The following is a 20,491-nucleotide window of genomic DNA, read 5'->3' on the forward strand; positions in this document are numbered from 1 at the left end:
CCATTCCCTATTCCCAGTTCCTCTGTCTCCGCCGCATCTGCTCTGAGGATGGGGCTTTCCGTTCCAAGACATCTCAAATGTCCTCTTTCTTTAAGGATCGTGGTTTCCTTTCTACGGTGATCAATGATGCCCTCACCTGCATCTCCTCCATTTCCTGCACCGGCCCTCACCCTATCTTCCCACCACCATAACAGTTCCCCTTGTCCTCACCTACTACCCCACCAGCCTCTGGATCCAGCACATTATCCTCCGCAACTTCCGCCACCTTCAACAGGACCCCACCACTAAGCACATCTTTCCCTCTCCACCCCTCTCCGCTTTCCGCAGGGATCGATCCCTCCACGACTCCCTTATCCGCACGTCCATCCCCATGGATCTCCCACCCGGCACTTATCCCTGTAAGCGTAAGTGCTACACCTGTCCCTACGCCTCCTCTCTTGCCACCATTCAGGGCCCCAAACAGTCCTTCCAGGTGAGGCAACACTTCACTTGCGAATCAGTTGGGGTCATCTATTGCATCCGGTGCTCCTGGTGCGGCCTCCTCTACATCGGTTAAACCCGACGCAGATTAGGGGACCGCTTCGTTGAGCACCTCTTCTCCATCCACCACAACAGACAGGATCTCCCGGTAGCCACCCACTTCAACTCTGCTTCCCATTCCCATTCAGATATGTCCATACATGGCCTCCTCTACTGCCATGGTGAGGCTAAACTCAGGTTGGAGGAGCAACACCTCATATACCGTCTAGGTAGTCTCCAGCCCCTTGGTATGAACATAGAATTCTCCAACTTCCGATAATTCCCTCCCCCTCCCTTTCTCTATCCCTATTTCACATCACCTCCCTCATAGTTCTGCCTCCTTCTACTACTGTGCATTGTTCTCTTGCCAATCACCTCCCTGCTTCCCCTCCCCCACCCCTTTGTCTTTCAAATTACTGTTTTTTTCAACTACCAGCAGTCTTCAAACCCTCCCCAAAGTTCTTCCTTCAGTCCTGACGAAGGGTTTCGGCCCAAAACGTCGACTAATCTTTTCAACTGATGCTGACTGACCTGCTGAGTTCCTCCAGCGCATTGTGAGTGTTCCAAATAAATCTGTTATTTTTATCAATTCCTTTTTAGTTGACTCCGGAATTTTAGAAGTTTGGAGGTTTTTATATCTTAACGATAAAGAGTTCTCATTCTTTTCTCATGTATATCATAATTACTCCAGAATTGACTACCTTTTCATTGACTTTCGATTAGTTTCATCTGTTACTGCCTGTGAGTATGATGCAATTGCTGTCTCCGATCATGCGCCCCTGAAACTATCAATCAAATTAACTGATGTAACTTTCAGTGCTAGACAATGGCGGTTCAATTCTACTCTGCTTCAGAACTTAAATTTTGTTAATTTTATTAAAGAACAGATTGCCTTTTTCTTCTCAACTAATTTTATGGAAGAAATTTCCAGTGAGATATTATGGGACACTTTTAAAGCATAGATCCATGGGCAAATTATTTCATATTCTGCTGGATTGAAAAAAACGAATCAATAATGAAATATGTACATTGGTTGATAAGATTAAAGAAATTGATAAAAAATGTTCTGCTGCTCCTAATTTGGAGCTTTACAAAAAGAGAGTTGAACTTTAGATGCAACACAGTTTGTTATTAACATCCCCAATTGAAAATCAATTACTTAAATCTAAGAGTCAATTTTATATACATGGTGATAAATCAGGTAAATTACTGGCCAACCAATTGAAAGCTGCTTCGGCTAAACATCAGATTATTAAAGTTCGTAAACAGGATGGTACTTTGATGGTTGATTATGATGAAATTAATAAATCTTTTCAAGAATTATACCTCTTTATACCAATCAGAATTTCTTGATGATTCTACCATAATGCATGAATTTCCAAGAAAAATGAATATTCCAAAATTACCACTTAATGAATGTTTACCATTAGATGCACCTATTACGGAAGAAGAAATAAAGAAAGCAATTTCTCTGATGAATTTTAGTAAAGCATCCTGCCTGGATGGGTATACAGTAGAATTTTAAAAATCTTTTTCAAGTCTACTTTCTCCTTGGTTATGTAGAATTTTTAAGGATGCCTTATTTGTAGGTAAATTACCACAATCTTTTTATGAAGCATCTATTTCTTTAATTCCTAAAAAAGATAAAAACCCCACTGAATGTGCATCATGTAGACCTATATCCTTGTTAAATGGGGACTCCAAAATTTTAGCAATTAGATGGAAAATGTATTGCCACAAATTGTTTCTGGTGACCAGATAGGATTTATTAAAAATCATTATTTTAATGTTAGGGTGTTGATGAACATTGTATCTACTTCTTCATCTAAATCTCCAGAATGTGTTATTTCGCCGAGAAGGCATTTGATAGAGTTGAATGGGAGTGTTTATTTAACATCCTTGAGAAATTTAATTCTAGCCCAAAATTCCTATCTTGGATTAAATTGACATACCATATACCTTTGGCTTCTGTACTTACTAATAATGAGAGATTATTAGTAGCCTTTTTTAGGCTTTTTCAAGGTACTAGATAGGACTGCCCTTTAAGCCTTTTACTATTTGATATTTCCTTGGAACCCTCGGCAATCGCTCTTCGTGATTCACCCAATATACTCGGCATTATTCATGGGAATGAGACGCATAAGGTATCATTATATGCCAATGACCTGTTACTATATATCTCTAGTCCAGAGAAATCCATCCCTGCAGTAATATTATTACTTGCTCAGGTTAGTAGTTTTTCTGGTTATGAATTGAATCTTAATAAGAGTGAGCTTTTTCCATTAAGTATACAAGTTCCAATCTATAGACAATTACCATTTAGACTGGTTACTGGTTATTTTACTTATTTGGGTGTTAAAATTACTAAGAAGCATAAGGATCTATTTAAAGTTAACTTTTTACCCTTAATTGATCATGTTAAACAGCTGCTTACTAAATGGTCCCCATTGTCCCTATCATTGATTGGTCGATCAATGCTATTAAGATGATTATTTTACCTAAATTTCTGTATCTATTTCAGACGGTATCAATCTTCATCTCTAAATCCTTTTTTGATATTATTGATTCTAAAATTTCTTCATGTATATGGCAGAATAAAAATCCTAGATTAAGTAAGAAATATTTACAGAAATCAATAAAGGATGGCAGTTTGGCATTGCTGAACTTTAGATTCTATTATTGGACAATTAATATTCAATACCTAATGTTCTGGATGCAAGATTTGGATGAAATTCAATGTCCACGATGGGTGAACCTTGAGTGTGAGTCTGTACAGGGGTTCTCATTGACTTCTATTTTAGGGGCTCCGCTTCCTTTTGCACTTACTAAACTGAATAAACGAACGATTAATCCAATAACTAAACATACAATACAAATATGGTTTCAATTTTGTAAATTTTTTGGATTGAATAAATTTATCCTATCAAGTCCTATTATATCGAATTTTTTCTTCCAACCATCCAGAACTAATCAAGCTTTTCTTTTCTGGAAAACAAAGGGAATAATATGTTTTCGTGATTTATTCATGGATAATTGAACGGTTGTCTAATAAATATAATTTGCCTAGATCGCATTTTTTTCAGATATTTACAGATTAGAAACTTTTTGAAGGTTATTTTGCCTACTTTTCCGATATCACATCAAATTGAAATTACAGAAAATTTTTTAGGTTTAAACCCCTATCAGAAGAGTTTAATAGCAATTTTTTATGATTTAATTACAAAAATATGTTTAGGTGTGTTTGATAAAATTAAGAATGAATAAGAAAGAGAACTTCAGGTATCTTTATCCATAGAGAAATGGGAGAAAATTCTCCAACTAGCTAACACTTCTTCAATGTGGGCTAGACACACTATGATACAATTTAAGGTGGTTCATAGGGCACATAAGTCTAAAGATAAGTTAGCTCATTTTTATGGTCATATAAATCCTGTCTGTGACAGATGTAATTTTGAGGTAGCTTCCTTGACGCATATGTTCTGGTCTTGCCCTCTTTTGGAAAAATATTGGAAAGACATTTTTGATATTATTTCAGTAGTTTTACATATTGATTTACAACCTCATGCTATTACTGCAATTTTTGGACTACCAATGATAGACTTTATTCATTTATCCCCTTCAGCTTGTCGTTTGATTGCACTTGTTACATTAATAGCCAGAAGATCCATTTTATTTAAATAGAAAGATTCTAATCCCCCTACTACATTTCAATGGTTTTCCAAAACTATAACATGTTTAAATTTGGAAAAAATTAGGAGTGGTACCACTGATCCTTCAGTTAAATTTGAAGAAACTTGGAGGACATTTATTCAACATTTTCATATGATGTAAGTTGACCTTTTCTGAATCCTTTTTAATAACTTTTTGTTTGCATATAGAGGAGTGGAGTTGATGACAAATAATGATTTCAACCTATGAAATATGACAGCTCAGTTTCTGTTTTGTTTTTTTTAGTGTAGGGGGTAAAAACTTTTTTTTTGAATCTTTTTCATGTTCAGTTATTAAGAGATTGGGAGGATTAAATTAAATATGTTACTCGGAGTCTGTGTCTGTATATGTTAACCGTTATTAATGTAATCCCAATCTCTTTGTATCATTATCAGTTATGTTTATCAATTTGAAACTCAATAAAAAGATTGAAAAAGGGTGTTCCCTTTAAAGATTAAAAATTAGCTTTATTTGTCACATGTACATTGAAATACATCATTTACATCAATGACCAACACAGTATGCCAACTCTTGCCTAAAATGTAAAGTACTTTTTTTCCTTTGCAGAATGTACTGGTGAATGAAAAATTCATGGAACTGCTGAAGGGAATTACTGATTATCATCCACAGTTTCAGATTGAAATTAGAGGGGTTGGTGGCTTTGTGTCAGGGGGGAGAACCCACAGACTTGATCCAATGAAAGTGATCCAGGTAAGAAAACCCACAAACATAAAGCATTATGAACATGGTTAATTCAGTGTAACAGAGTTTAGAAGTAAAGAGAAACTTGCATGTAGTGACTTTCATATTCTCACCTTGTCTGTGACCTGGCACTGTTACAATGAGACCCAATGTAAACTTGAGGAACACCACCTCATTTCTCATCTGGGCATATTAACAACTTCCGGGATTTAGTTTCAAATTCAACTTCAGATAACTAATTTTTCTTTATTTTGTATAGAACTGGTGGGTTGGTTGTACTGTAGCTCATCAATCTTGATATTGACAGTTCTTTTCTCTCTCCATATCATGGTCTCACCCTCTTGGGCATTTTCTACAGCACTGCATTTCACAGCCTTTGTGTTACAACTACCCAAAATTTAAGGCTTTTATTTCTGTCTGTTCTAATGCCCTTGTTATTTTTCAGCTTTTGCATTCTTTTTTCCATGTTTGTTTTCTCAGATAACCATCAACAATTTATCCCCAGGACAATCCTGGCAACATCCTCTCAGACATATCTCCTTTGTCCAAGCCATACTACGCCCTCTTTGGAACCTAAAACAAATTTGTTTTCATTTTCCTTGCTCTCATGAAGTCTTCATCCTGAAATATTGTTTCTCCCTCCACAATTAGTCTGACTTGTTGACCCTTTCTAGCATTATCTACTTATATCTTATTTTCTCAGAATGAGTCCAAATGCTTCACAACTAATAAGTTACTACTGAAGTATACTCATATTACTTAGTAGGCAAATATGTCAGCCAACATCTGAACAACCAACTTAGCTTAGTTATTTATACTATAGCTTATGAAAATGGCAACACATGGGGGTGGCATGTCATGGTAGTGTAGCAGTTAGCATGACATGTTAACAGCACCAGTGAGCTGGGTTCCATTCCTGCCACTGTAAGGAGTTTGTACGTTCTCCTCTTGACTATGTGAGTTTCCTTCAGGTGCTCTGTCTTCCTCCCACTTCCCAAAGCCATAGGGATTGGTAATTAAATGGTCACATGGGTTAATTGGGCAACATGGGTCTATTGAGCAGGAAGGGTCTGTTACCATGCTGTATCTCAAAATTCTCTAAAAATAAAGTGGATGGGGTGGTAAAGAAAGTGTATATCACGCTTGCATACATCAGTTGGGGTATTATTATTGATATCAGGAGGTCACATTGCAGCTATATAAAACTTCAGTTAGGCCAAACTTGGAGTATTGTGTGCAGTTCTGGTCACCACACTGCAGGTCCTGGAGACTTTGGAGAGGGTGCAGAAGTATACTAGGATGTTGCCTGGATGAGAGAGTATCTGCTCTAAGGACAAGTTAAGGAATAGTTAAGGAACAACAATCTGGCTCCTGAAGTGGTGTGGATAATATTACTCTCCACAACCCTGAACTGATTCTACAACCTACAGACTCACTTTCAAGGACTCTACAACTCACGTTCTCAGTATTATTCTGTTTTTGTTTGCACAATTTCTCTTCCTTTGCAGATTGGCTGCTTGTCAGACTTTATTTATGTATAGTTTTTCATAAATCCTATTGTATTCCTTTCATTTCCTGTAAATACCTGCAGGAAAATAGATCTCAAAGTAGTATATGGTGACATATATGTACTATGATAATAAATTTACTTTGACTTTGATATTACACCATGAGTGCTAATACTTTAACGAATACACTAACATGGGATAGAGCAATAAATTAAGTTGTCCCTGACTGTTGTGTGATTGTTTTCTGGCAGAATTATCTTGACAAGCGCAAACTTCGTCTCTCGGATTTCTTCCGAAACATGGACAAAGCAGGAAATATGAGCGTGCCTGTGTCTGACTTCCGAAGAGCTTTACAGGTTGGGAGCTGGTAGTGGTGGTGGGGTGTGCGGGGAGGAATGTCTTTGCATAAAGATCCTGCTGAAATTGTACATATTGGAGAACTGTAAGGATGGGAATTTCACAATCTGTCCAAATGGGAAGGGGATAGCATGAATAAGTCTGTCTCAAAGTATGCCATGCCATTCACCAACCTTCATTAAACTCCCCCCACTTCCTCATCTCCTTTATTGAAATTTCAAGTTTATTTGTCATGTGTACTGTACATTGAAACATATAGTGAAATGTGTCACTTTCACCAACAACCAACACACTTGTGGGTGTGCTGGGGCAGCCAGCAAGTGTTGTCATACATTTCAGTGCCAACTAGCATGCTCACAATGCTTGGCAGAACAACATTGAACACAACAAGCAGCAAAACAAGTCCCGTTCCTCCCTCCCAGCCATGCACATACACAGAACTTCAACCACAGGACGCATCTCCAGCCTCCAGCAGACTCCAAGGTTTTGTTAGATTATGGACTGGAAGGGCAGGCATTACTGCGATAATCCTCACCAAGAATGTAAATGTTAGCAGGACTGGTTGTGTTGTAACAAATTGAAGAGTCTGAGTTCCGCTGAGCCTTACTGCTTGTTTCTGGAACTTCTCCCACCAGCAATTCAACATTCCATTGGACCTCATCCAGGTTGAGGAACTTATCAACAAGCTTGATAAGGAAAATACAGGAGCAATTGACTACAGGTAGGAAGTTGAACAATGAAGTATTAAGATACCATGTGGAGAATGTTTTCTCTTCTACCTTGGAATTCAGAGTGACTCCCCCAGAGGGATTTTATAGCACATGACTATTACCTCAACACACATCAAAGTTGCTGGTGAACACAGCAGGCCAGGCAGCACCTCTAGGAAGAGGTACAGTGGACGTTTCGGGCCGAGACCCTTCATCAGGACCCTCTGTCCTGACGAAGGGTCTCGGCCTGAAACGTCGACTGCACCTCTTCCTAGAGATGCTGCCTGGCCTGCTGCATTCACCAGCAACTTTGATGTGTGTTGCTTGAATTTCCAGCATCTGTAGAATACCACGTTTAATAATACCTCAAAATAGCTTTTCTACCTTTTTCTCAAAATATCCTGTTTTGATTCATTTCTGACCTGTTGTAAGACAGTTAGAGTCATAGAGTACTGCAACACAGAAACAGACCCTTTGGCTCAGTTAGTCCATACCAAACTGTTATTTAGCCTGGTCCCATCGACCTGCACCCAGACCATGGTCCTCCATACACACCCCTCCCCATCCATGTACTTATCCAAAACTCTCTTAAGTGATGCAATCAAACATACATCCATCACTTCTGCTGGCAGCTTGTCCCACACTCTGGGTGAAGTTATCCTTTCACCCTTAACCTATGACATATAAAATATGTCACCTTTCACCCTTAACCTATGACCTCTAGTTCTAGCCTCACCCAATCTTAGTGGAAAACCTGCTTGCATTTACCCTTTCTATACCCCTCATTATTTTGTATACCTCTATCAAATTTCCCTTCATTCTCCTACACACCAGGGAATAAAATCCTGACATATTCAGTCTATCCCTATAATTCAGGTCCTCAAGTCCTGGTAACATACTTGTAAATTTTCTCTCTACACTTTCAATCTTCTTCATATCGTATGACGCCAGCATAGCATGCCCACAATGCTCGGAAGAACAACATGGAACACAATAAGTGACCTTACAAGTTTCGAGTTTCTAATGTTATCTTTTACTTTTTCCTCACCATGTAGCCTGTATTTACCAAAGTACTGTATATATACAGTATTTTTATCTTTTCACAGTATAAGCATTCCTCTTTATTTGAGATTTATTAAGTATAAATACAGATTTGTAAGGTAACCACTTTTAGAAATATGGTTAAGTGTTAAAAAATTCAAGAGATCAAGCATAGGCCACCAAGTTCAAGTTCAATTGTTATTCAACCATATATGAATACAGCCAAATAAATGAGTGTTTCTCCGGGGCCAAGGTGCAAAACACAGTACCAGCAGCCATACACCATACAAGGCACATGTAAGATATGATAATGTCCTTTGATCCAACAGGTCCATGCCAACCAAGATTCCCATCTAAGTTGGTCCTATTTCCCCATGTTTGGCCTATATCCCTCAAAACCTTATCTATCCATGTACCTGTCCATGTGCATTTTAGATATTGTCGTGGTTTTAGTATCAACATTTATGGTCAATCCCAGGTTGTCCTTGGTTTTATACCTCCATCCCTAATAGCTACAGGCCATGTGGTGAAGGTACTCTGTAGATTAGCAACTGGGATTTCAGCCTAGCTATGACAGAAAGAACTGCAAGACCCGTTGAAAGCAGAAAAATGCAGATGCTAGAAATATAAAATAAAAACTGAAAATGCTGGAAATACTCAGCTGGGCAGGCAGAATCTGTGGAGGGAGAATTAGACGATACATTTTAACCAATTATGTTTCATCAAGACTGAAGGAATGGCATGTTGTTTAGAAGGTAATTTGTTGGCTGGGCACAATATATACTTCTTAGGGAATATGTAGGAAAAGCAAAACAACCTGTAATTATGCCAAAGATTAAGTTTCTTAATTAGTTCAACAGGAAAATACTGATGGAAAATTACTGACTGACTGATGAAAGGCAGCATGCTAAACATCTTAAAAGGTTCTGCAGATGCTGGAAATCCAGGGCAAATGTTTGAGTAACACAGTAAGTCAGGCAGCATCTATGGGGAGATACAGCCTGACCTGCTGAGTTTCTTGAGCAACTTGTGTGTGTTACTAATCATCTTTTTCACCTCCCTTTCCGGTTGTGATGCTGCTTTCAATGAACCATGCACTGAATTCCCATGTCCTGTTCCATTACACTCCCTCGTGCCCTACCATTTGTAGTATAGCTCCCATGTTTATCTGTATCTCCACACACTTATCTATATTGAGATCAATTTGCTACTTCTCAGCTCACATCTGTAACTGCTGTAGATGTTCTCCTTTGATTTTTCCTTTCTTCTTCCCTGTATCTTAATTTAGTGTTCCTCCAATGTTCCTCATTATGATGAAAGGCCATCGATGTGAAATTTGAACTAACTCCAACACCATAGATGTTGCCTGACCTTCTGAGCATTTGTAATGACTTGTTTATGGTTGTGTAGTGGTTAGTGCAACAATTTGCAGAGCCAGCTGTAAGATCAGGGTTCAATTCCCAGAATTCTCATGTGGGATTCCTCTGGATGCTTTGGCTTTCTCCCACTTTCCAAAGTGTCACAAGTTAGCTAGTAAGCTGCGGGCATGGAAGAAAGATGACACTTGTGAGCTGCCCCCAGCACAATCGACAGACCGTGTTGGTCATTGACGCAAATGACACATTTTATTGTATGTTTCAATGTGCATCTGACAAATAAATAAAGTTAATCTATTTAGTTTGAGGAAATTTCTGCTCAAATGATATTGGTTGCTGTAGATGCATTATGACAAATTTGGGTGAATGTTGACAACTGCATTCTGACAACCTTGTGTGTTCAGAGGGTGGTGAGATTGAGATTTTTAAAAAAGGAAACTGATTTACATTATCTTCACAGTAAAATGCTTCTTATTTCTTTTCAAACTAGCTTCAGTCTGCCTCAAGAAGCATAGTTTTTGTTAAGTCAGGAGATAAGTGCCAGAGATAAAGTCAACTAGTGCAAAAAAAATGGAGAGAAGATGAGGTTAACAACAAAATGTATGTTGTGTTAAAATTCCTATAATCATCTACAGTATTTTACTTTACTATTAAAAGTAAATATTACATTATTATTTTTTGCATGTTCTTTCAGAGATTTGAAGTTAAGACAACTTATCCATAATCTTAAATACTCAATGGATCTATATTCCATGGCAATAGTGTTGTCTGTAGTTTCTCCAAAGTACGAGTACACAATTGTCCATCCCTGAACTACCTTGTTGAAATTATACTGTATAAGCTTGCTAGTGGTCTATTCTGTGTGAAGACAAATAAAATTCTCAGAGAGAGATGTCACACTCACACTGATAATTATTAGCTAAAGAGAATTCTTCATAATGCATTGTGGTCTGGGTGAAGGGGCAGACAACGCATAACTTAAATACAAAACTAACTTATAGTGACTTTGGAGACTTATACTATAATGGTAACCCATGAGGTAGATATAGAATGGTAACAGCACAGGTGGATGCAATTTGGCCCATCATGAGCCCACTGATTCTCCACCAGAGCAACTACTTCTATTGGTTGATGGAATCTGGAATTAGAGGGGAAAAATGCTTCCACTGAAGTATCCAAAACTAAATAATAAGTACTTTATTGATCCCAAGTGGGAAATTCTTTCATTACAGCAGCAACATTTAAAAGCACACTTAGCTAATACTAATGTACAAAATAATATTTACAATAATATTGTACCAATGTGAAATAATGTACAAAATAATAGAGCAGACAATTGTGTGTTCTCCTGTCGCACAGAGATGAACTGTTGTATATGCTTACTGCGTTTGGTAGGAAAGATTTTCTGTAATGATCCTTGTGACAGTGGAACTGAATGAGTCTGTTTGAAAGGGAGTTCCGCTGCTTTTTCAGATCATGGAGAGGATGTGCCAGATTGTCTATAATCATCTGTTATTATTGAAAAGTACACACCTCCACTAAGGTCTTGAAAGAGTTAAATTAACATGGCTGGTAAATTGCCGAGTACAATCTTTGACATTGCTGACTTTATCGCAGCATGAAAATAGATAATACCAGAGGGCATCGTTTTAAGGTGATTGGAGGAAAGGGAGGGCAGTGTGAGAGGAAGTTTTTTTTAAAGTGGTGAGTGTGTAGAATGTGCTGCTGGAGGTGGTGGTGGAGGCAGATACATTAAGGATATTTAACAGACTCTTAGGCACTTGAATGAAATAAAAATGGAGGGCTATGTGGGAGGGAGGGGTTAGATTGATCTTAGAGTAGGTTAGAAAGTTGGCACAACATTGTGGGCCAAGGGACCTGTATTGTTCTATATTCTATAATCTATGACCTCACTTTGATCTTTCCAAAGTTAGTTGTATATAGGGGTATATGGAAAGATATATGGATTTGGTCATGGCTCAGCCACAACACCAAAGAGTAGAATAGGTTGAAAAGAGTAAACTGGCACCTCTTGTTTCTGGGAGACAATGTCACATGAAAAGTAAGTAAGACCATCTGCCCCAGCAATGTTCCACAATATTCCCAGGTGCTTTTTGATGCAGAGCCTGGTGAGAGAATTACCATTAGACCTCAGAGGTTGGAGCCATGCCTGCCTAATACTTTCACACATGAAGAGTAATAGACAAGTTCAGAAACTCATCTCTTGAACTCCCACATTTGCTCTCCAGAGCCATTTTATTTGGATTTCCTGTATCACCAGGAATTAACCCCGCTAATCTCCAAGACTTTACTGTGGGCAATTCACAGAAGGCATATCACAGGGATATTCTGCTTTGAAGAAGAATTTCATTTCATTACCTGACAGCAATTGAGAAGGGAAAAGGTTGTTTGACAAAGTCAAGAATGACCCAGGCAGATAATCCAAAGTCTATTCATTTTCTGATAGGTAAATGGAAGGTAGGTATCTGACATGTTGGAAGCATGGGGAGGCAGCACTTAGAACTTGAAGGTGAGACCTCTAGGACTACGTCCAACTGGACTGGTTCATCTGTAGTGTTTGAGATCATCTTTCCATTGTTGGTGATTTAATCTACGGTGTTTGATGTCGACCTTTCTAATGCTGAAGGGCTCAGTCACGGTGTTCTTCAGTCTGTACGTTCCTTCACTAGATTATAGACCCACCATTTCCACCCACGTTGTCAATTTTTAAATGTTAGCTGCAATTAATCTGCTTTAAACAATTTTTAAAAAATAATTCCTCTTCTTTTGGCCTTGTTTTCCTTCCTTCTTTTTTAACCTCTTTGACCCTCTCCCATCTACCCAATCCTGAGCTGAGCAGGAATCTGGTTGACACCAGGAAGCAGATGATTCAGGAGCACAGGGAGCAGCTCCACAAGGAAGACAGCAGGCAGAGGAAGGAGAAACAGAAGATGCAGCGGGTGCTGATGACGTTCAGAAATGCAATAAAGGCTGTCACCCCCCGTGGCTCTACTGTCATTTCATTGAGTCAGGTTAAGCTGCCAGACGTCCACCCACTCAAAACCTCTAGCTCCCAGCATTTAAGCTGCACACCGCTAAGTCCATGGCACCATGTGGTGGTCTCAAGTAGCAGTCAGCACTCAATGCCAACCCTGAACAGTGTTCAGGTGCACCAGCAGTTGAGCCATTCCAGAAAAAACCCATTTGTTCCCACCGCCAGGGTGGGATCTTCCCCTACAATGCACCCAACTTTACAGCCCAAATCACGTATGCATTCTCTGTCATGTCCAAGTATGATCTCCAATATAGAGAGAATTCCCGCGGCTGGGTCTAGCCCAGCTACTTCCTTTCACATCATACAAGCAGCACCACTGAGGGAGATAAAGACTAAAAGATAGTGATGGTGAAATTTGTAGGATAGGAATCCATCCTAAATTGTCTGACTTCAGTGAGATCAGATCTCACAAGCAGTGTATGATGCATAATCATTATCAAATTGCATTTTCAGACCATTCTATATAGGAGCAGAACCAGGCCATTTCATCCATCAAGTTGCTCTGCCATTCAATCATGGCTGATTTTTTTCAACCCCATTCTCCCCTAACTTTGACTCCCTTACGATTCAAGAACCTCTTCCACCTATCCCTTCCCAGCTTCTTACTTATCCCCATCCCTACCCACCAACCTCCCTCCTCATCTGGATTACCTATCAACCATCAGCTTTTACTCTTTCCCCTTTCCCCACCTCCTTCTTCTGGTTCGTGGCCCCTTCCTTTCCAGTCCTGATGATGGGTCTCTGCCCAAAATGTAGACTGTTTATTCCCCTCAATTAATGCTACCTGACCTGCTGAGTTCCCCCAGCATTTTGTGTGTGTTGCTCTTGATATCCAGCATCTGCCGAAACCTTTGTGTTTAAGAACCTATTTGTCATTGCCTTAATTACACATTTGACTCCACAGCCCTCTTTGGCAACAAATTCCAAGGATTCACCACTCTCTAGCTGAGAAAACTACTTCTTCAACATAGTTTTAAAAGTACATCCCTTTATTCTAAGGCTGTGCCATCAGATCCTAGACTCTCATGTCCATTCTATCCAGGCCTTTTAGTATCCAATAAGTTTCAATGAGATCCCTTACTCCTTTCCAATTCTTCTGAACTCTATCAAGTAGAGTTAGAGTCATCAATCATTCCTTATACAGTATGTTAGGGCTTGCATTTGTAAAATTATTCCTGTGAACCTCCTTGGGACCCTCTCCGGGGTCACATCCTTCCTTACAAATAAGGGACAAAATTACGCACATTATTCAGATTTATTTATTACATATATATTTGAAACATACAGTGAAATGCCCCACTTGCATTAACTAACCTAGGGATGTGCCGGGGGCAGCTTGCAAGTGTCACCACACATTCAGGTGCCAACATAGCACGCCCAGAGTGCTCAGCAGAATAACACAGAACACAAGAAACACACAACAGCAAAACAAGCCCTTTCCTCCCTCCAGCCCACCCACACAATAGTCATCCAACTCCTAGGACAGGCCTCCTAGCCTCCAGTAGACACAGGCCCTACAGCTCAAAGCATCTATTCTGCATTGCTCAGCAAGCTAGTCCTATCCGCTCACAGCCCTCCAAAATTCTCCTATCATGTACTTGTCTTCATGGCTTTCAAAAATTGCTGATGGACCCACCACAATCACAATTTCTGGCAGTTCATTTCAAGTATGCACCATCCTTTGCACAAAGAAGCTGCCCCAAATGTTCCTTTTAAACCTGTCACCTTTGATCTTAAAATCATGGGCATGGCAGTGTCAATGATCACTGATTGGGGCTCACAAACAAGAGAAAATCTGCAGATGCTGTAAGTCTGAGCAACACACACAAAATGCTGAGTTCATTCAACACTTTGTGACTGATTGGGGCTCGATTCTCAGCACTGTTAGTAGAATTTGAATATTCTCTCCATAACCATGTGGGTTTCCTCTGGGAGGTTTGGTTTCATCCCGCATTCCAAAGGTGTATGGTTAGTGCTTGTGTTAGTGGGTTGTGTGCATTCAATGTTAGTGTCAGGAGTGTGGCAACACATGCGGGCTCTCCCTATCACAATCCTTGGACTGTGGTCATTGACACAAAATGGCACATTTCACTGTATTTTTCAATGTACATATGACAAATATCCTAATCTATCTTTGCCCTCTTGTTATTAGCACCCTCTTCCTGGGTAAAAGTCTATGTGCTTTCATCCTGTCCATGTCCTTCATGATCTTATATACCTCTATCAGTTCACCCCTCAACCTTGTATGATCCAGGGAATAAAGTCCTAGTCCACAAACCTTTCCACGTAAATCAGGTGTCCAAGTCCAGGTAACACCTTGGTAAATCTTTTCTGCACTTGTTCCAGTGTGAATTTATGAGTAACAAAATTTATGTGAATTAATACTCATTAATGAATTCATGAACAAAACCAAAAGGGAGTCCAGAATAGGTGTAAACAGCAACGGGAGAATTATTACTGGCATTGCTTGTCCATAATTTTTTTTGAACAATGTATGGCACTGTACTGCTGCTGCAAAACAACAAATTTCATCATGTACATCAGTGATAATAAAACTGATTCTGATTTTAGAAAAAAATCACAATAGATACAATTTAAAATTGGTTAACCTGGCACTGAGAGTAGAGGTTTTGTAAAATACCCATTGTGAAGATGGGACATTATCTTTTGAGATCCAGTGGAAGTGAAGAAAACTGATGTCAGGTCAAAGTGAGTTGGGACAATCAAAGTGGAAGCTCAGGGTTGCACACTTTCAATGGAGAGAAAAAGTTTTATCATCATTGTGATATGAAACCATGAGTGTTCTTTGAATATAATGGAAAATACTTGTTCCAGTACATAGGCTGTTATCTTCAATAAACTGCTTAAAACGCTTTTTGTACTCTTAACTTTTCAGGGAATATTCCCAGCCTCCCTGGTTTACACCTCTTGCTCAACATGCCATTGCTTCATCCTCCCTGCTATACATATGCTAGTTTTCATTCAGAGTAAGGTAGTGGTGCAATAGGTGGTACAAGGGACAGCACATTAGTGAAGCAGTTGCTGTAACACTATTACAGCACCGACAACAAAGGTTCAAATCCCGCAAGTCTCCCTGTGTCCATGTGGGTTTTCTCTGAGTGTTGCAGTTTTCTCTCAAATTTCAATGACATAAGGTTAGTTGGTTAACTGGTCACATGGCTGTAATTGAGTGGCATGTGCTCATTGGGCTGGAGGGGCCAATTACCATGTTGTACCTTGAGAATAAAATGAACAAATAATCCAAGCTCTGCAGTGAATTCCAGAGATGTGAATTGAAATTTTGGCAGCTGTAGTAGAATTTACATAATTGGAACATTTGAAAGAATAAACGGAGGGCTGACCGATGAAGGGTCTTGGCCCGAAAGGTCAACTGTTTATTCCTCTCCATACATGCTGTCTGGCCTGCTAAATTCCTCCGACATTTTGTACATGATGAATAAGACTGTAATGATGGACACTATCCCCTGCACACATCCTCAGCCAGTATTCTGAGTGGATGAGTTGGAAAATGGAGTGATAAATGTTCTGTTTAAGGCAAAGGCAACTTAAATTGTAATGAGAGATACAGAGATGGCAGAGGAACTGAATGTGTATTTTGCGTCAGTCTTCACAGTGGAAGACATCTACAGTATACCGAACCTTCAAGAGTGTCCGGGAAGTGAAGTATGTGCAGTGAAAATTACAACTGAGAAGGTGCTTGGGAAACGTAATGGTCTGAGGGTGGATAAATCTCCTGGACCTAATGGAATGCACCCTTGGGTTCTAAAGGAAGTAGCTGGAGAGATTGTGGAAGCATTAACAATGATCTTTCAAGAATCGATAGATTCTGGCATTGTACTGAATGACTGGAAAATTGCAAATATTACTCCGCTATTTAGGGGTGGGAGGCAGCAGAAAGGAAACTAAGGACCTGTTAGTCTGATATCAGTGGTTGGAATTGATTGTTAGGGATGAGATTATGGTGTACCTGGAGGCACATGACAAAATAGGCCAAAGCCAGCATGGTTTCCTGAAAGGAAAATCCTGCTTGACTAATCTACCACAATTTTTTGAGGAAATTACAAGCAGGGTGGACAAAGGAGATGCAGTAGTTATGGTGTACTTGGATTTTCAGAAGGCCTTTGACAAGGTGCAGCACATGAGGCTGCTTTGCAAGGTACGATCCCATGTAATTACAGGGGAGTTACTAGCATGGGTAGAGCATTGGTTGATCGGCAGAAAACAGAGTAGAAATAAAGGGATCCTATTCTGGCTGGCTGCCGGTTACCAGTGGCATTCCACAGGGGTTGGTGTTAGGACCGCAGCTTTTTCATATGATTTGGACTATGGGATTAATGGATTTGTGGCTAAATTTGCCAATGAAACAAAGATAGGTGGAGGAGCAGGTAGTGCAGAGGAAACAGCCTGCAGAGAGACTTACATCATTTAGGGAATGGCAAAGAAGTGGCAAATGAAATACAATGTTGGAAAATGTATGGTCATGTACTTTGGTGGAAGAAATATTATTTAGATGGGGAGAAAATTCAAAATGCAGAGATGCAAAGGGACTTGGGAGTCCTTGTGCAGGATACCCTAAAGGTTAACCTCCAGGTTGAGTCGGTGGTGAAGAAGGTGACTGCAATGTTGACATTCGTTTTTAAAGGTATAGTATAAGAGCAGTGATGTCATGCTGGGGCTCTATACAGCACTCATGAGACCTCACTTGGAGTACTGTGTGTAGTTTCGGGCTCTTTATTTTAGAAAGGGTATACTGACATTGGAGACGGTTCAGAGGAGATTCACAAGAATGATTCCAGGAATGAAAGGAGATGAGGAATGCCTGGCATCTCTTGGGCTTTATTCCCTGGAGTTCAGGAGAATGAAGGGGGATCTCATAGAAACATTACAAATGTTAAAAGGCCCGAACAGATTAAATATGGCAAAGTTATTTCCCATGGTAGAGGAGTCTAGGACAACAGGGCATGACTTCAGGATTGAAGGACGTCCATTTAGAACAGAGATGCAGAGAAATTACGTTAGTCAAAGGGTGGTAAATCTGTGGAATGTGTTGCCACGAGCAGCTGTGGAGGTCAAGTCATTGCCTGCATTTAAGGGAGAGATAGATAGGTTCTTGATTAGCCAGGGCATTAAAAGGTACGGGGAGAAGGCAGGGGAGTGAGGATGACTGGAAGAATTGGATCCAGCCCATGATTGAATGGGGAGCAGCCCCGATGGTCCAAATGGCTTACTTCTGCTCCTATATCTTATGGTCTTAAATTTGCATTGAAATTTCATTCATTTAGAATGTTAACTCTGTTACTTTATGCACAGACACCGCTTGTCCCAAGTACTTCCAGCATTTTCTTGCTTTATTTCATTTCATGTTTCCCAAATCAGTATTTAATTTTTGTTTTCGCACTTATTCTTATTTATTATTTGTAGGCTGTATCTCGGATAATGATGAGTTTGAGTACAGACAGGAAATTAAGAACCTGGTGGCATGGTGCCAAGACAATAACCTATCCCTCAACGTCAACAAGACAAAGGAATTGGTTGTTGACTTCAGAAGGAGTAGCGGACCGCACGACCCAGTTTACATTGGTGGTGCACAAGTGGAACAGGTCAAAAGCTTTAAGTTTCTCGGGGTCAATATCACAAATGACCTGACTTGGTCCAACCAAGCAGAGTTCACTGCCAAGAAGGCCCACCAGTGCCTTTACTTCCTGGGAAAACTAAAGAAATTTGGCCTGTCCCCTAAAACCCTCACTAATTTTTATAGATGCACTGTAGAAAGCATTCTTCTAGGGTGCATCACAACCTGGTATGGAAGTTGTCCTGTCCAAGACTGAAAGAAACTGCAGAAGATCCTGAACACGGCACAGCACATCATACAAACCAATCTTCTGTCCCTAGACTCACTTTACACTGCACGCTGTCGGAACAGTGCTGCCAGGATAATCAAGGACACGACCCAGCCAGTCAACACACTTTTTGTCCCTCTTCCCCCCGGGAGAAGGCTCAGGAGCTTGAAGACTTGTATGGCCAGATTTGGGAACAGCTTCTTTCCAACTGTGATAAGACTGCTGAACAGATCCTGAACCAGATCTGGGCCATACCCTCCAAATATCCCGACCTGCCTCTCGGTTTTTTTGCACTACCTTACTTCCCATTTTTCTATTTTCTATTTATGATTTATAATTTAAAATTTTAATATTTACTAATTTTAACTATTTTAAACATCTTTAATATTTAATATTTGTAATCCAGGGAGTGTGAAGCGCAGAATCAAATATCACTGTGATGATTGTACGTTCTAGTACCAATTGTTTGGCGACAATAAAGTATTATTAAAGCACGAGGTGCTTCACAGAAGAAATGGCCATCACAGTAAATGCAAGAGAAACCCTATTTTAAGGCAGACCTAACAAGAGCTTCCTAGATACGGGAGCAGTATTTTAGTGCTGATCAGACTCAATCTTTGTAAGATTCAGTGCTGTTGTCTTCCACAAGAAGATGATCGATGAATGAAAGGAACACACATTTTTCTCCCTCATTTACTAGAACAGGCCCTTCCCAGGTTATGAAGTATTTGGGAAACCGATAGAGTTCCTCCAGCATTTTGTGTGTTGTAATGGATTTGCCAGCTACTCTGGGCCTGCGGATAGCTACTATCACCTGGGAATTCGGCTTGGATCCGCACCCAAAATGCTGGAGGAATTCAGCAAGTCAGGCAGCATTGATGGAGAGGAATAAACATTTGATGTTTCAGGCAGAGACCCTTCATTAGGATGAGTCCCAATGATGGTAGTCAGTGTTAAATAAAATACATATGGAGTCTCAAGAAACATTATAAAATAGCATTTACTGCCTTATCACAGAGAAATTGAAGTGAAGGAGGAGGAAAGATGTAGCTGGGAATAGCAGATGACACATCCCCAAGGCTGCGAGGTCATCTGACATCATGCTTGATAAATGTCAATTCAGTGAGATTGGATTTATAAAGGAGATTCAAAGCTTGAAATTCAGTCAAAACTTTTTGAAATTGATGCTAGCAGAACAGATGAGGATGAATCAGTGAATATATTTCAGAAGATCTTCAATAAAGTCAATGGAAGAGATTTGCCAGCTACTGTAGGGGCTGCAGATAACTTCTACCACTTGGTAACTTAGTTTGAGTCCACAATTCTGACTTATGAATTGTCCTGATTAAATCTAAATCCCTATTAAGGTTTACACCATTTAAATTAAGAATGACATTCATCCCAAATCTCTTATTTTTGATGGTATAGGTTATACTATCTGCATGAGCTGTCATGATAAACCTGGGAGGTAAGATTTACTCATTGATGTGGTTCATGAATCCATTGCAAATTCACACACTCCGGGGCAACGTACATGACAATTGTCTTGCTTCCACAAAGCATGGTGCAGTAGATCACTAGCATGTTGCTCTAACTATTCCACTGTCTGAACAGTTCCGGAAAAGCTTTGCATCTTTAGCAAAGCATGCCTTGA

General features: G+C 39.7%; 1 protein-coding gene across 1 annotated transcript in view; it reads left to right on the forward strand.

Moving 5' to 3' along the window:
• Positions 1 to 13,255, forward strand: part of LOC140194034 (uncharacterized) — a 70,767-nt gene extending 57,512 nt beyond the window's left edge. The window contains exons 11-15 of the mRNA XM_072251389.1: positions 4,795 to 4,938; positions 6,689 to 6,793; positions 7,430 to 7,515; positions 12,782 to 13,088; positions 13,142 to 13,255. Of these exons, the coding sequence (XP_072107490.1) occupies positions 4,795 to 4,938; positions 6,689 to 6,793; positions 7,430 to 7,515; positions 12,782 to 13,088; positions 13,142 to 13,255 (756 nt within the window). The remainder of the gene's footprint in view (positions 1 to 4,794; positions 4,939 to 6,688; positions 6,794 to 7,429; positions 7,516 to 12,781; positions 13,089 to 13,141) is intronic.
• Positions 13,256 to 20,491: the final 7,236 nt, after the last annotated feature.

This window comes from Mobula birostris, chromosome 1 (genome assembly GCF_030028105.1).
Source record: "Mobula birostris isolate sMobBir1 chromosome 1, sMobBir1.hap1, whole genome shotgun sequence".
In the NCBI taxonomy this organism is placed as follows: domain Eukaryota; kingdom Metazoa; phylum Chordata; class Chondrichthyes; order Myliobatiformes; family Myliobatidae; genus Mobula; species Mobula birostris.